Here is a 15,014-nt window from a genome sequence, read left to right on the forward strand (position 1 = left end):
ATTTAGAGAAGCACTGTATAAAATATGCTATAGATTATGTCTTAGGTAGGCATTTAATAGTAGTCATGGATCAGCTGGTGTCTCAATGTGTCTCTACTGGCTTTTTTTACCCAATAATTCTGTGTAGGTGAAATTTTATAGGGTAGCTTGTATCTAAAAAAAGGCTGTCCCACCTTCTGCAAATACTACATGACAATTTATTTTCAACTAAGAGTAATACATACTTATATACACAGTATGTATATAGAGGGAGAGAGAGTGTGTGTGTATATATATAAATAAATAAACATGCACACTGCTGTGATACCCTGGAAACCTCCATTTCTCCACAGGAAGAGCGCTCTAGCAGAACTACCTTTTTAGGTATTAAAAAAAAAAAAAATACACTGACCTTTTTCAGAGTAGAAAGACTGGGAAAATTTTTGCTAGTCTTATGAAGAAATGGGAACATGCAGCATCAAAATTACAAATGCCCCGAGACATTCTGGTGGTATGTCAGAATCAAAATGTTTCCCTTCTCAGACAAAGTACTGCCGTTTGCAATCAAAAAGCAAAAAAAAAAGAATTTTTGAGGAGTTAGTTTTCCAGGTTATTGACATTTTCTCTAGAAAGCAGACACCTTTTGAAGAATTTTGTTTAATGAGAGGCTTAATGTTTTTCATGCAGTATGAAATGTGCTAGAGGGAGAAAGTCCCATTCGTTGTCTAAACAAATCCAAATGCAGAGCTGAATACCAGCACAGTCTTGGCAAGTCCTGAGGAAGGTACCTTTCCTTAGGGGTAGATTAATGCAGTGTGCATAGGTAGACTGTGACTTGAGCACACAGAACTTTAACGTAGATTTGATGAGGCATTCCTTTGTGCCTCTAACAGATGAGCTAATGCCGTCACCTAGCAATTATCAAGTAGTGTGATGTTATGTAATGAAAGTATAAATAGCACGAGGACTAAAACTAGTAAATCTAACAGACTAGCGAGCAGACAAGAGCAGGAATACTATTTGAAACATTTTGATTAGCATCTGAACGCTGTCATTTAAAAAGACATTTAGATTTGATGTTACAGTAAAGCTGCAGGCCAGGAGAGTTGTGGTCCTTGATCTGGAGTGACATTTGCAGTGTGCCCCTGGATAAATCACTTGGCCTCTGTATACCTCTTTAAAGGAAGATAGAAAATTGGAAAAAGGCAAAGGGTGCATACTTGAAATTTCTTAAGCAAGCTGGTTATCTTATGTTTGAATAAGACTACCTGTGAACTTCGTTTCCCCGTGACTGACCGACAAATAGCCTATGACCTGCAATTTGAACTATCAGATTATTTCACCACCGGTATAAAGTCTTTTAGGGTTGTTTTTGTAGTTGTTTGGCAGCATTCAGAGAGATAACGTGTGGAGAAATGCAAGAGGTCACGTTTACCTGGAGAAGAGAGGCTGTGTGGAAGGAAAGACTCTCCCCAGCTCTCCGGAGGCGTGGGAGAGATCCAAGGCTTTCATCTCCTTCAGTATCTGGCACGTTTCTCCGAGCGTGCCGATTACATTAAGGTGGCATTTCCAGTTCCCGGGGGAAGAAGGGAGGGAGGAGACTCACTGCATCATGAAATGTGACTTGTTTTTTGAAGAGCGCTCTTTTAGAGTTGCCAGTGGAAAATACTTCCTAAAGATACCTTCAGAGAGTCATGGTTTAAAAAAACCCAACAACAGAAATACCCTGTCTTTTTAAGAAGGCGGTAGATGGTTGAAGCTGGGTTTGCAAGATGCATCAGTCTGCAAAACTTCGGGATGGTTTCTGAACCTCCGGTGCTGCTTGTCTGGCACCTACAGTCATATGGAAGGGTCTTCTGCACTTGCAGAATGTAAAAAGGCTTCAAAACTACTTTGGAAGTAAGCTGTGAAATTGCAGAAATATTAGATATAAGCTCAAGGACCACTGTAGTGGTAAGCAGGAATGCAGACAGGAGCGTGCATACCACTTTGCTGTGCTACTTCATGAAATGGTCTTAGGGGTTTTATTACAGGTATTCCTTAGCTGTAAAGGCTTGAAACAAACAAACAAACAGAAAATTTATAGCAGTCAGGTCGCTGCCAGAGTGGTTGGTTTGTTTGTTGTTTGTTTTCAGTTTTAATCATCTGCTACCAATAAATTCCACTGCCCTTGTGGTAACTTCTCACATTAACATTGATATATTATGGGTGTTTTAAAACAGACAATAAAAATATTGCACTTAGTAATTAAAGCAATTCATGTATTCAACCAGGCACTGCCAGAAAGTTGTGGTTTCCTAATTGTTAGGTGCCTTGAGCAATATACCTGTTATAAATTCTTAATTGAACTTTGCGTTATGGCCAGTGTGATTTGAAATATTCATAGCTGTTTTGTTTTGTTTGTTTTTTTTTTTTTTTACTCCAGCTCTTCATTGAGAAGTGTATCAACGGGATCTTCAAGACCTTCCAAAGTGTGTTTGGTGTGCGGAGATGAGGCATCTGGATGTCATTATGGGGTGGTTACATGCGGCAGCTGTAAAGTTTTCTTCAAGAGAGCAGTAGAAGGTAAGAAAACACAAAACAAAAAACATCAACAAAAAATAAAAGACAAAATACGTGTGAGTGTGGGGGTTTTTTTAATAGAAATATATATACACACACGCACATATGTGTTTTTCTATGTGTTTTCTGCCATTGATAAAATTCTGTGTTGTTAATCTGAAAAAAAAAAAAATGTTGAATGAACTCCAATTACGTGTGGTGTAATTTATGTAGAATATGCCAGGGTGTTTTGCACCCTCTAAACACCTTCTAAAGGATGCATTGTTTTACTTCATGCCACTGCTGAATCAGGCTGCTTCTCCACCCCTACAAGTGGATTTTTTGTAATTTTTAATGAACACAGATACAATTGATGTAAACATACTTCTGCTTCTGTACTAGAGGATGAATACCGTTGTCTCATTGTGCTTTGCCAGCCTTATAAGACAGTACAATTCACTCAGGTCAGTTATCTCCCTGTGGGTACCTCCAGGGCTTTCAACTCAGTAGTGCATCTGCTTCATCTTTTGGCAAAAGAGAAGTGGCTCTACAGTACTGTGGTAGATTGGTGAGGAAACAGGAATTTATTGTGGTGCTTTTCTTAGAGATTGTTTTCTTCATTAGGGACTAGGACTTTCATGAGGACTGTATTTTGATAGCTTTATCATCACAGGAGTGTTTTGCTGACTTCTCCCTATTTTATGGTAATTATGGTATAGCTAGTGTTTCCTGGGCACCTCAATAGAAAGAAGTTAGGATCTCTGAGTCCTACAGGACCTCTGGTAAGTGTTGCCTCTCCGTGACTTGGGTTGTTAGGATAAAAGAAAATGTTTGACCTTTACAGACTTCGTAAGCAACTCCTTCAAGTGATAAAAGTGAAGTTTTTAATACCTGATAAAGAATAAGAGTTCATGGCATGCAAAGAACATAAATACTGTATAGGTTTTTTTGAAGTCTTTGCTGATGAGTAGATGTTCTTACAACCACTGATGGAAGTAGGCAATACCTACTTACTGATTTATTTTCATGAAGAAAAACCTAGAGGGAAGAAAATAGGATTTTAATATGGTGTCCAGCTTGTGCAATGAGAAGAGTGAAGTAGTGTGTGATGTGATTAATTTCTTCTGTGATCATTAAATCTCCTGCTGATGGCAATAAGGATTTAGCTCTCTGCTAAATAGACCTGGAGGGCTTGTGCGTCATTGAAGTCAAGACCTCATGTAATATCTCTCTATCAATCTATTTATCTATCATCAAAAGTGTCAATCTAATTGAAATGAACTTCCCAAAGTTATAAGGACATGGAAAAGGTTTCCCCCTTCTGAAAGCATTTTCTCTTACTGTTGTGCAATAGCTGACCTTGATGCCTTCATTCCCTAACTTCTTCCTTGAGTTTTTAGTCACTTAATGTAGCACGTGAACTGGAAAACCTTACTTATTTTCACTGAGTGATTTCCTCCATGTGCTTCCACGCCACATCATGGATGGGTCTTCAGACATCCATGTCTAAGCTGGCCTCTGAATCATGAGGATATTTTTTTTGTTTTGGCGGTGGTGTTGAGGTTTTGCATACACCTGCACATACTGTGTGAAGTGACAGCACCTTTTGTTACCTTCCTTCCTCCTTTCCTGCCTTCCAGGAAAGCTTCCATCCCAGTCTTGAATCACTGCAATTTCAAGGTACTGTATATCTGCATTTACCACGTCCCTCTCTTTTCATGTCCTTTCTGACATACTCTGATGGATATCCCTATCCAACTTTACAGGAATGTATGAAAAATTACCAAGGATTCCTTTAGGAGTTAACAAAGCAGCAAGACTACGTTTCCAAGCCTCAGAAGCCAAAATTACTAGGAAAGGATTACTCTGTAATCAGACATAGAAATACATTTTTAAAATGTATTTAAAAGTTACCAGTAATTACTGAAAGTTTATGAGTTAAGGAAAAAAAATTCAAAAAAAGAAAGACAAAACAATGCTGTCATCCCTAAAAACTGAAGATAGGAGTTTTAAATTAGCTTAAAATATGTTTTTTAGAATTATTGTATTAATATACATGTTCCTACCAGTGGTATGTGAACACTGTCTAGACTTCTGCTTGGTATGCACATGACTCTGAGCTCTTGATGCTACCAGTAGCATTGTTGTTATGCAAACACTGAAAATTTGGCTTGCACTTTTCTGGTTTTATTATATATATAGTTTTTTTTTGTGTGTGTGTGTGTATATATGTGCATAAAAGTACATTGTAGAGTATTAGTCACAAAAGGACATAGCAAAAATATATTACACGTTTTGGCTGCAAACATCCTGAAACTATCAGTGTGAATAAAAATTTGTGTAGGTAGTTTTGTATCAACAAAAAATTTTTGTAGAGTCATAAATTTTTCAGTCAGGTACATGACCAATAAAACACCCCCTCTTGAGGTTTCCTATTTTAAATGAAATATTTGTAGTAATTACTCTGTATCATATGTTCATGAGGATGTTTTTAAAACTATGGTAGTTCAGTGCGTGGTATAAATAAAAAATATATCAAAGTGGAAGAACTACCTTAAATGTAGATCCTGGGCATACCTGTCTCAGTTCTGAGCTAAAGCTGTGTTCTTTACTTAAGTGCTTGCATTCTTGTCTTTATTACAAAGAAAACAGTAAAACTCCCTCTGTGAACATAGAAACAACTTTCTGGGGAATTTATAAATACAGTGGCTAATTTATTTGAGTAAAAATGAATTGTTCCCTCTCTAAAAGATTGTAGTAAAAGAATAGAAGAGATTCCTCAAGTTTCATTCACCATTTCCCTGAAATCATGTGTATAGACTTTTTAAACATTTATGAATATTTTTTCCAGTTATATTTTACACACTTCATATGCATGCGCACGCACACACACACATTTCTTACTTGATCCACTCAACATTCTTCAGTGGCAAGTGGCACGAGAAATTATATTCTTTCAAAAATGGCCTCCTCTTCCAATTGTTACTAAATATGGTAGCTACAGCTGGTGCCATTTTCACAGAACCACAGAATGGCTGAGGTTGGAAGGAACTTCTGGAGGTCATCTGGTCCAACCCCCCCTGCTCAAGCAGGGCCACTTAGAGCCGGTTGCCCAGGACCGTGTCCAGATGGCTTTTGAGTATCTCAAAGGGTGGAGACTTCACAACCACTCTGGCCAACCTCCGCCAGTGGTTGGTCATCCTCACAGTAAAAAAAGTGCTTCCTGATGTTCAGACCGACCCCTCTGTGTTTCAGTTTGTGCCCTCTTTGAATGGAGCAACTCTTCTCCTTGAAGGGAAAGAGGCATTTGGTCATTAGTTTCTACTGATTAAATGGAAGTTTTATTTAGTTTAATTTAAAAAATTACATACTGATAGTCCTTCAAAAGATACGATGGAAATCGTGGGAGAGAGCACCTGGTGTTCAGGTGGAAGGACAAGAACAAGTGATCCAGTTGAAGATGTCCCTGCTCATTGCAGGGGGGTTGGACTAGATGACCTTTAAAGGTCTCTTCCAACCCAAACATTCTATGATTCTATGAAGCCGGTGGACAAATTGTGTCAAAAAGCATGGAAAGAGGGAGAAGGGAGATTTGGAGAGAGGGACTGCTGCACACCACCCAGTTCTTTCAGTCTTGGTTAGAATTGCTACTGTCGTCAGCCCACCTTGAACGGCTTTTGAGTGCCAATTCCTTTGCACTCCTCTGAAATATTATAAAACAGAGGGATTATAACAGAAAAGAACTGCACTGAAATTTAAAAACAAGAAAGTACACAACAACAAAGAGACTAAAGCTTGCATTTCCAATTATAAATCTGGTAATGGTATTCCCAATGAATCTTGTTTTGGGGACTTGGAGGAAATGTCTAATGAATTTATGAGAAGGAGAGCTGTAGAACAAAAAAGTATTAAAATGGGTTTGTTGGTGAAATTTCAAAAGTAATTTCAGATGGAATTCATTACAGGGATGTAAATTATTGAAGTGCAAAATTTTGGTATCAAGTAAGCATGAACTTTTTGCTGACTGACTTGGTGAGCAGGAGTCTGGTATGAAGAAATGTGATTGTGTCATTAATATAAATTTTATCTGCCTTGCAAACACTAAAATCCTTTAACCATAAAACTGTTGATAAATGGTGTTACTGCAAAAGTTAAGACATTTGTATTTATAATACATTTTTACCTAGGATAACTATATTGTATGATTTTCTAAATTATGGATATGGCCAATCATAAAGTTATTTAAACTTTAATTTACGATCATTAATAGAGTCATATATAGAAAATACACTATACTGTGAGGGAACCTAAAGCACCTGGCCATTCTTGTCTTCTCTTTTTCTACTGAACCAGCTTTCTCTAAGGAGAGTAACAGGCTTGAAGTCAGAAATCACAGCTGTTCTTGTGTATGCTTTGCATTTTTAGTCTTCATTTGTTCAAGTTCCAGACAAGTATGAGGTAATCTGTCCTAAATCAAAATTTATATCGCTTCTTAAGTTGCTAAAGTTAATCTTTCATTCTTTCTTTGGCTTGAAGGTAAGAAAAAAAGGAAGGCATTTTTTCATCTCCAAATGGTGCTAAAGACTACAGCAAAAATGACCATCTTCAGTTATTTTGCATATTTGCTGGGAGATTTTTGGCTACTTAAAATGGGAGAATTAAAAAATTGTATCGTATTAGTTACAGGGAAGCTTGTCCTTCTTTCAAATACAAAGATGTGATGTTCAATAAATTTCAGATTTTGCTGTTGATTTCTGCTCCAGGAGGTTCGCCTTAAAGCTTGTTCTGCTATTTTAAGTCAGAAACATAGATCTCTTTTCACCTCTGAAGTAGAAACACAGTCACAGCAACAGAAGTTTCTAGGGTTGCATTTCTTTTTCACCTGAATGTTTGCAATTTGTGTATTTAAAGTAGGGGGAAATTTGGCTGAAGAAAATTTTTCAAAGTCTAATCTGAATCTGTCTTATTTAAATGGCCTCCTGGATATAGTGAATGTGCTGTGCACCTCAGCAAGCAGCCTAGTAACAAAGAAATCCTACCTCAGCTGCAGGTTTGAACAGCAGGTTATCCAAGACTTCTCTTCAGTCGTGGAAGGGATGAAATTTCTTGTGTAGCAATCTGCAGGGACTCAGCACAGCTGTGGGAACTGAGGTTGCCTCAAAGATAGGGTTACAGAAGAGAAGTGCCATTCTTCATCTCCCTTTGTGCCAGGCTGCTCTGAAAACACAGAAACAAAACAACCTGGGCTGCAAGATCGAGGGTCCAACCCACCAGTCACCTGGGGTAACTCCCAGTCTGCCTTGCCAGGCACAGAGGCCAATCTTTTTGCCATAACCAAAGGGATCCAACAGCCTTCTAGAGGCTCATCTTTGCACGAAGGATTGCAAGGTATTGCCAGCCTGAAAATTCAGTGGTAGATAAATTCAGTTCTTTGGCAAGCAAAGGCACTGTGCAACCGTTTAGCAATGGGCCAGATGCATAATATCCCAGGGATAGTCTGTCTGTCTTTTTTTTTCTTTTTTTTGGAAATGCTCTGTAGTCTCTGCTTCCAGAAGGCCACACAAGAGGGAAAGTGATATGTGTAACCTGTTTTTTCAGAAACAGGTAATCTTCCTATGGTTTTCCCATGCAGTGTAAGTGAAAGAACTTCCCAAGGCTTTACACCCCCCAGTAGAAAATAAAGAGAAACTAAAGCCTCTGTGTGTGCCTCCTAAATTTTTTCATTTGAATTGAGGTGGAAAAAATACCGAGGTATGAGAATTTAAATGCTGGAATACATAACTCTTGAATAATTTGCTTAATTAGCATAACTTAAATTTTTATAAAATACTACTGATGAACAGGAAAGTTGACCTTATTGATCATTTAAAGAAGCAATATTTTCTATGCTGTAGAAGCTGAAATTGATACATTATAGAAAGGCGTTTTCCACACCATTCTGCAGTGTGTGTACCCATGAATTTTGTAGGTCTGTATTACTAGAATTAATTATACATACAGTTCTTCACTATCCACTCTTCTGTTCATTCACTGTAATGGAGTCAGTGTTTTTTCATCACAGGCTGCAATTTTCCTTTTATCCACTTTCATAAGGTCAGTGGCCTCTCTAAATTTGACATCACTCAGTATTGATGTCCATATGTTTTCATAGAAATTTCTATGTGGGATTTGAAGTTGACTCTGTTCCTGACCTGTTGCGAGAATCTGTTTTACAACCTATCAAACAGAAATATTAGGTGAAGAGCAAGCAGATGGGTGATCTGCTGAGGGCAAGTGAGCTGGTCAAATTCATGTAGCAGCTGCTACTCTTACTTGATATGCTATGGTTAATAGGTGTAAAATAAAATTTAAATAATTAAGTCATCGTAGGTTTGAAGCTGCCACCAGCCTTCCATGCTTTCATAGATAGAAAAAGGACTTTTCCTGGTTTTCGCTCTGGCAGGCAGTATTGCTCAGTGAAATGAAGTCTTCATTCCTGCTCCTGGTTGGCTTTAGTTTCTAGGAGCTTGGAGTTCAGGAGGCTGGTAGGAGGAAGGAGCTAGAAGAGTTTGCACTGGGATCCCAAAAAGGGGAAATAATAAGCAGCAAGTAGTGTGACACAAAAAAAAGGGAAGATTAATAAAGGATGGAGCATGTATTACAATTGAATATTTTAAAGCTGGGGAGAGGTGGAATGGGAGGAAAAGCTTTCCTTGTGGCTCTTGGAATATGTGGCCTGCATGAGAAACTCCGACTGATCCTCAAGAATAAATGCTGGATGCACGTTGAATGTGGAGTGCAATGCTAATAGAGGAAGCATATTGTGGTAGCGTTTCAGAAAGGAGGGGGTAGGTTTGGGAACCATCTAGGTGATACAGTGTCTTGGTTTTGAAACAAGCAAAGAATGGGTGAGTTTAGCAGCTGCAGTGCCACAAAGAACCACAAGTTGATTAATGGCCGGGAAAATGATTTGAAAAAATATTTTATATCAAGGAAGCTAAAAATCTGCATTCATTCCTTTCTAAAAGCATTAATAATTTCCTCCCTCCCCCAAGACTTTCCAACATTCGCAGTTTTTTTGATTGTAACTGTTATTTATCGTGTAAGCGGATGTTGCTGTGGAGAGGGAGAGATGAGTACAAGGATAAGAATTTAAATATGGGCTGCTGTCTAGCCTTGAAAAATGCTCACACGATGCTAGGAGGTCTGTGTGCAACTATTCTTCTGCACTCTTTTATTTGTCTTTTGTTCTTTGTTTTATGAATACTAATTTCTAGACTGCTTCATCTATAAAATAATGTATTCAGTGGGTGATAACCAGCCTGCACAAGCACAATATGCAGTAAACAAAACATATATGCAGTGGTAAGGTTGGCTTATCTTAGGTAACAGTCTTCCATCGCCACAAATTCAAGCATCACACAGGCTTTCACGTGCTTACCTTCTACATCCTTATAAGAGAGGGGAAATTTTGGCGTTCTTATGATGTGACAGGGAACTGAGTTGCAGTAATTTTATTTTTTTTTAGTTGTTTTCTTTTTTAACACATCACAGGGTAACATTCTGGTAGATGAGAGTCTTCATAGAGGTGGGATGGCCCTGTGAATGCATGCTGATTTAAGGTAGCCACAATATTTTGGCTAACAAAAGTTCAAATGTCACAGTCATTAGTTCAGTGTTTTCTTGAATACTTTTCTTTAAAAAGGAATGGATTTTTTCCATATGCTGTATAGGGAAGGTAGACAGGGTGCTTCCTGGGAAATTCATCTTTTTAGGTAATAGTTCCAAGATGGCTGAGCCACTTGTGTAATGTAGTTACACAAAATCCCTATGTTCAGATGCACCAAATATTTCAAGCAAACAGGGAAGTATTCACACCATCATGGTACAAATGACGCTGGGAATGCTTATGTGGAGTATTGTGTATACTTCTGATCACCAGCATGTTAAAGACAGTTTGATTCAGAGTCAAGTAAACACATTAGAAGAGCTTCTGAAATGATCTAGGGAATAAAAATTTATTTTATGTCAGGTGACTAAATGCTTTTAGCTTTTTTTAGCTTACCCAAAAAGAGTCTGAGTTGGGATATGATTGCTGTCTATAAATATTTCACAGTTGAGGAATAGACAACTGAGAGGGAGGAGAATTTATTTTGAACTAAGAACTATGCTGAAATAAGAGCAAATGGGTAAAAATGACATTAGTGTGATATTTTGAGAAGGCTGCAAACCACCGAAAAGAGGGACTTTTAGGGGCACTTTTCCTGAAAGGAGTCAGAAGGATTTAAGTACCTACTTTGAAATGGAGTGTAAAAGTAGTAACTGATGTATAATATGATTTGGTTACCTGTGATAGTAAAGGATAAGCCAAAGAGGTCTCTTTTGGTTAATATTGTGTCCTGGTAAGGCTGGAGAGTTCATCTGACTCCAAAAATGAAGCAGGAATAGTAAAAGGGAGGATGAACCAACTAATACATTTTTAGGATATACCACTTGTAATGATGGTGGATGCCCAGATCTTCACAGGGATACAGGACTCCAGTTTTTAAAAATCGGTGTAAAGTGCTCAGATCTTGCATAAGGCAGAATTGCTGTGTGTTTGTACTAGCAGATGAATGTCTGTCTCCTGTGATGGCTTTTCTCATTTCGAGTTCAGAAAAAAGCTCAGGAGAGTGAAATCCTTTTGAAATAACTCCATCCTATCCAGCTAAGCCTCTGCAGGTACCCCCAGACCCCATCAGGTGACCTCATGCTTGGTTACATTTGCTGGTAATCCCCTCAAGTGAGAGCCTGGCTACTGAGAAATCGTCTGTCATTGAAGTATAATTGGTCTGGGTTCTTGGACGCTGTGCTGCTGGGGTTTTTTGTAATGCCTAGTACAATACAACTGTAAATGGATAACTACAGCATGAACAAACATTCCAATTGGAGTTTGCAATTGGACATAAATATATGTACAAGATCTTCTATATCAAACAGCATAAAGCATATCAAATATCATAAAACATCCTTAGTCAGATGCTTTAGCTCCTTAAAGCTATGGTACTGCTTCTTAAGAGATACCACTTTTTAAAATGCTGTTATCTACCTGCCTTGGCAGCCTATCGAAGCAGTGTTATAATTTTCACTTTTAGTAGCAAATAGCACTTCTCTTCTACAACCCTCAAGGTTCAGAAAATTTTTAGAGCCTGAAAAGGCTCTTCCAGTCTCAGGTTAAGTAGTTAAGAGCGAAAAGGGGATAATCCTGCAAGGTGCCTTCAGCGAAACAATGTTAGAGATACGGAATTTTGCAGTGTCATGGCTGAAAGAAATTCTAAATAGATAAAACCTCAAAATAAATACATAAATACATAAAGCCAGAAACAAAACATCTTTTTGTACCTCCTAATCCCATTTTAAATAAGAGAGTGGGAAAACAGTCTCCAGACGAAAAAAAAAGAGATAAAATGTACATACAGCTCTGTTATAGACAGAGGGAACAAGGCATCTGCTAGCATCTCAGATATAAATAGAGTGGGAAAAGGTAATGGCAAATCTCCCATTGCCTTAAAGGAAGCCAGGATTTCAGCCTTTTTTTGCAGCACAGTTTTAGGTTGTTGAAGGTTGGGAGTGCCTCTGTTAAGCTTGAAGTCTAGACTTCGACTGAGGCAGTTTTGTCAGATTTTCTAGAAACAATAATGGCCTGTGGTCAACTTCGAAGCCCACAGCTCTTTATTGTTTAAGGAGAGGAAATTTTGTAGGACAGAATTGTTGCCTGGTTTTAACCTATAAAATTGTTTGGTGCCATCTCTCACAGCTGAGTTGCCAAATCCAGAGCCGTAAGAAAGAGAATGTGGGTGAGTCAGTCCATTCCCACCTATTTCAAGAACGATGATGATGTGGGGCTTTTGTATGCACCTTGTTCACACTAAGAGCAAGCAGAAACAAGCAGTCTTCTGTTCAGTCTCCTCAGGTGTCAGGTGAAGGGCTGCCAGGAGCCGCTGACACTGTAACGGGGAGCTCTGTACTTGCTGCAGAACTGATGCAGCAGCTCGGGCAGCTGTTGGAGTGGCCAGTACGTGAGCTTTCTCTGTAGTGTGTACGTCACCCACAGTTGTGTGATGTAGGTGTAGCTGAAGCCTAAAGTTTGTGTTTAGGCTCTGTATGCAGCAGATGAGAGCACGTGCTTGGGATTCGTGCATGCTGTGGTTCCTGCACAGTAAAACTTGCTGATGTCCTGCTGCTGTTCACAGGCAGTGTGGCAGACCCTTTCTTCTTCCATTTCAGAGTTTGGAGTGGCAGGGCTGCCTGAGGTTATTGTGTCCTCTCCCACCCCTTTCTGCTCCTGTATGTGGGTTCTTATATTAGGTGCAACGGTGGGTTTCAGGGGCTTTGAGCTCCTTGGGGGTGTTTCAGTTTGCTATTTTAAAAACCTATTGGGGAGGAAAAAAAATTAAGTTTGCAAAATCACAACTAAATATGAAAATGATGAATGCTAGTGGCCTGTGTGGTCTTTGTTCATCTGCACTGCATGTAATGATTTCTAATTCAGCCTTAATTACAGAATCACATACAACTTTTTCCATTAGACCTCTGCCTTGTTCATTGAACAGATTGGATAACGTTCAATTAATGAGCAGCTATTCAATATCTTGTATTCTTCTCATTGCTCAATGTATGGTCCTGTGCCTTCACTGCTGATTACTATTCATCCCTTGCTCAGAATACATAATTACTCATTTCTTGCAGAGCTTTTCTGTGGTGCTCATCACTATAATATCTAAGTGCTTCATAAACATTGTTTAATTTATCCTTGCAATACAAGATAAGATGAGTGACTATTACCTCTGTTTTACAGTCGAGGAGTTAAGACACAGATTAAGCTCAGACATACCCACTGATTTGGGGTTCATGATTTATAGCACTTAACATGTCCAAAGTGCAGTTCCCATTGATTGTACTTGCAGCTATGATGGCTTAAACCACTGCAAATCAGACTCTGGATCTCAAGTTGGATATTCAGAAAACAAGGAGGATAATTAGTGATTTTTCTTGCTTATTATTATAAAGTAAGTCTGTGGCAAAGGAGATGCAGTCTGGTTCTCCAGGGCACCATTCAACTGCCTCAGGCATTGACTTTCTCTCTCTCTCTTTCTCTCTCTTTTCTTCTTTAAATAATCCTTTATGTAGTTTGTTTTTGGTAGCATGTGAATGTGGACTCCAAGGACAAGAGTCCTTTTGACTTTGTGGTCCCGATTCATCCTAAATCACCATCCACATTGTCCCCAGGATAAGCTAGAGGTCTGGCAAGGTGGGACCGAGAGTGAAGAAGTAAGACATAATGTAGTAAGAGACTTCTGTTAACCTGTTGTGAGGATCAGAATTCAGGTTTTGAGGTGTTGGGAAGTCTGAGACTTACCTGTTCAGCGACAGCAACCAGAGCAAGGTTCCTAGGTGGTGGTCGTGTGCAGGAAACATTGATGATGGTGGTACTTCCTAGGAAAGCTACTTGCTGCTAAATAGTGACAAGGTGCCTCAAGGTCTTAGGAGCTGTGCCTAAACCATTTGACTGAAGTGAGTTTGGGAACACTGTAATCCAGCTTCTCTAGTACATACTGATACTTGCATTAGAGGGAGTTTATGTTATGGTTCCTCAAATTCATCCTTCCTTACCTTTGTTCACACAGTACATCCCAACATGTTTAATACTTCAGTTTGAACCTTTACACTGTATAAGTTTTCTGCACAGGTCACCGAATTGCATTATTATGATGTGGTTAATTCTGTTGGGTCTGGCTGAGATGGAGTTAGTTTTCCCCACAGCAGCCTTCATAGTGCTGTGCTCTGTACTGGTAGGTAGAAAGGTGCTGATAACACACCAGCGTTTTGGCCATCCTCACCATTAAAAAAAAAAAAAGTATTCTTGTTCTTCTTGAAGACGAAAGTGACACCTGCATCCTTCTAGTCCTTGGGAACCTCACTCGATTGCCATGACCTTTCAAAAATAATCAAGGGTAGTCTCTCAGTGACATGAGTCAGCTCCCTCAGCACTTGTGGATGCAGCCCATGATGTCCCATTTGTTATATGCTCCCTAGGCTGATCCTCCTCCTCCCAGGGTAAGTCTTCCTTGCTCCAGACTTTCTCTCCACTGTTGCTTTTCAAAGCAAAAAATTCTGCTTTGGATTTAGTTGATTCTCATCTAGAAAATGTCCCCGACATTTTTTGCTCTATCAAATTGCTTTACTTCACACTGATGGGCTTTGCAATCTATTAGTTGAGAAGTAAATAGCTCAGACCAAAGGAAGTGAGTGCAGGAGAAAAACAGCCAAGAGTTACCCTCTCAGAGCCTGGTTAACTGCTAGAGGAGCTCAGGCTTCTGCCTGGACCTAATGAAGATCTCCCGCTGACTCACACTGCTAGTTAATATGTGGTTGCAAATGGGAAAGACAGACTTAAAAGCTCTGTCAAGTCTGAATGATATTCTGCCTCTCAAGATTGACTCCCATGCTTCCTAACAGATTATTTTTCCTGATTT

At 39.0% G+C, this 15,014-nt stretch overlaps 1 protein-coding gene across 1 annotated transcript in view; it reads left to right on the forward strand.

Moving 5' to 3' along the window:
* NR3C2 (nuclear receptor subfamily 3 group C member 2) overlaps window positions 1–15,014 on the forward strand; it is a 214,836-nt gene that overhangs the window by 116,655 nt on the left and 83,167 nt on the right. Inside the window, 1 exon segment of the mRNA XM_050895297.1 lies at window positions 2,405–2,544. Within this exon segment, the coding sequence (XP_050751254.1) occupies window positions 2,405–2,544 (140 nt within the window).

Source organism: Gymnogyps californianus, chromosome 4 (genome assembly GCF_018139145.2).
Source record: "Gymnogyps californianus isolate 813 chromosome 4, ASM1813914v2, whole genome shotgun sequence".
Lineage (NCBI taxonomy): Eukaryota > Metazoa > Chordata > Aves > Accipitriformes > Cathartidae > Gymnogyps > Gymnogyps californianus.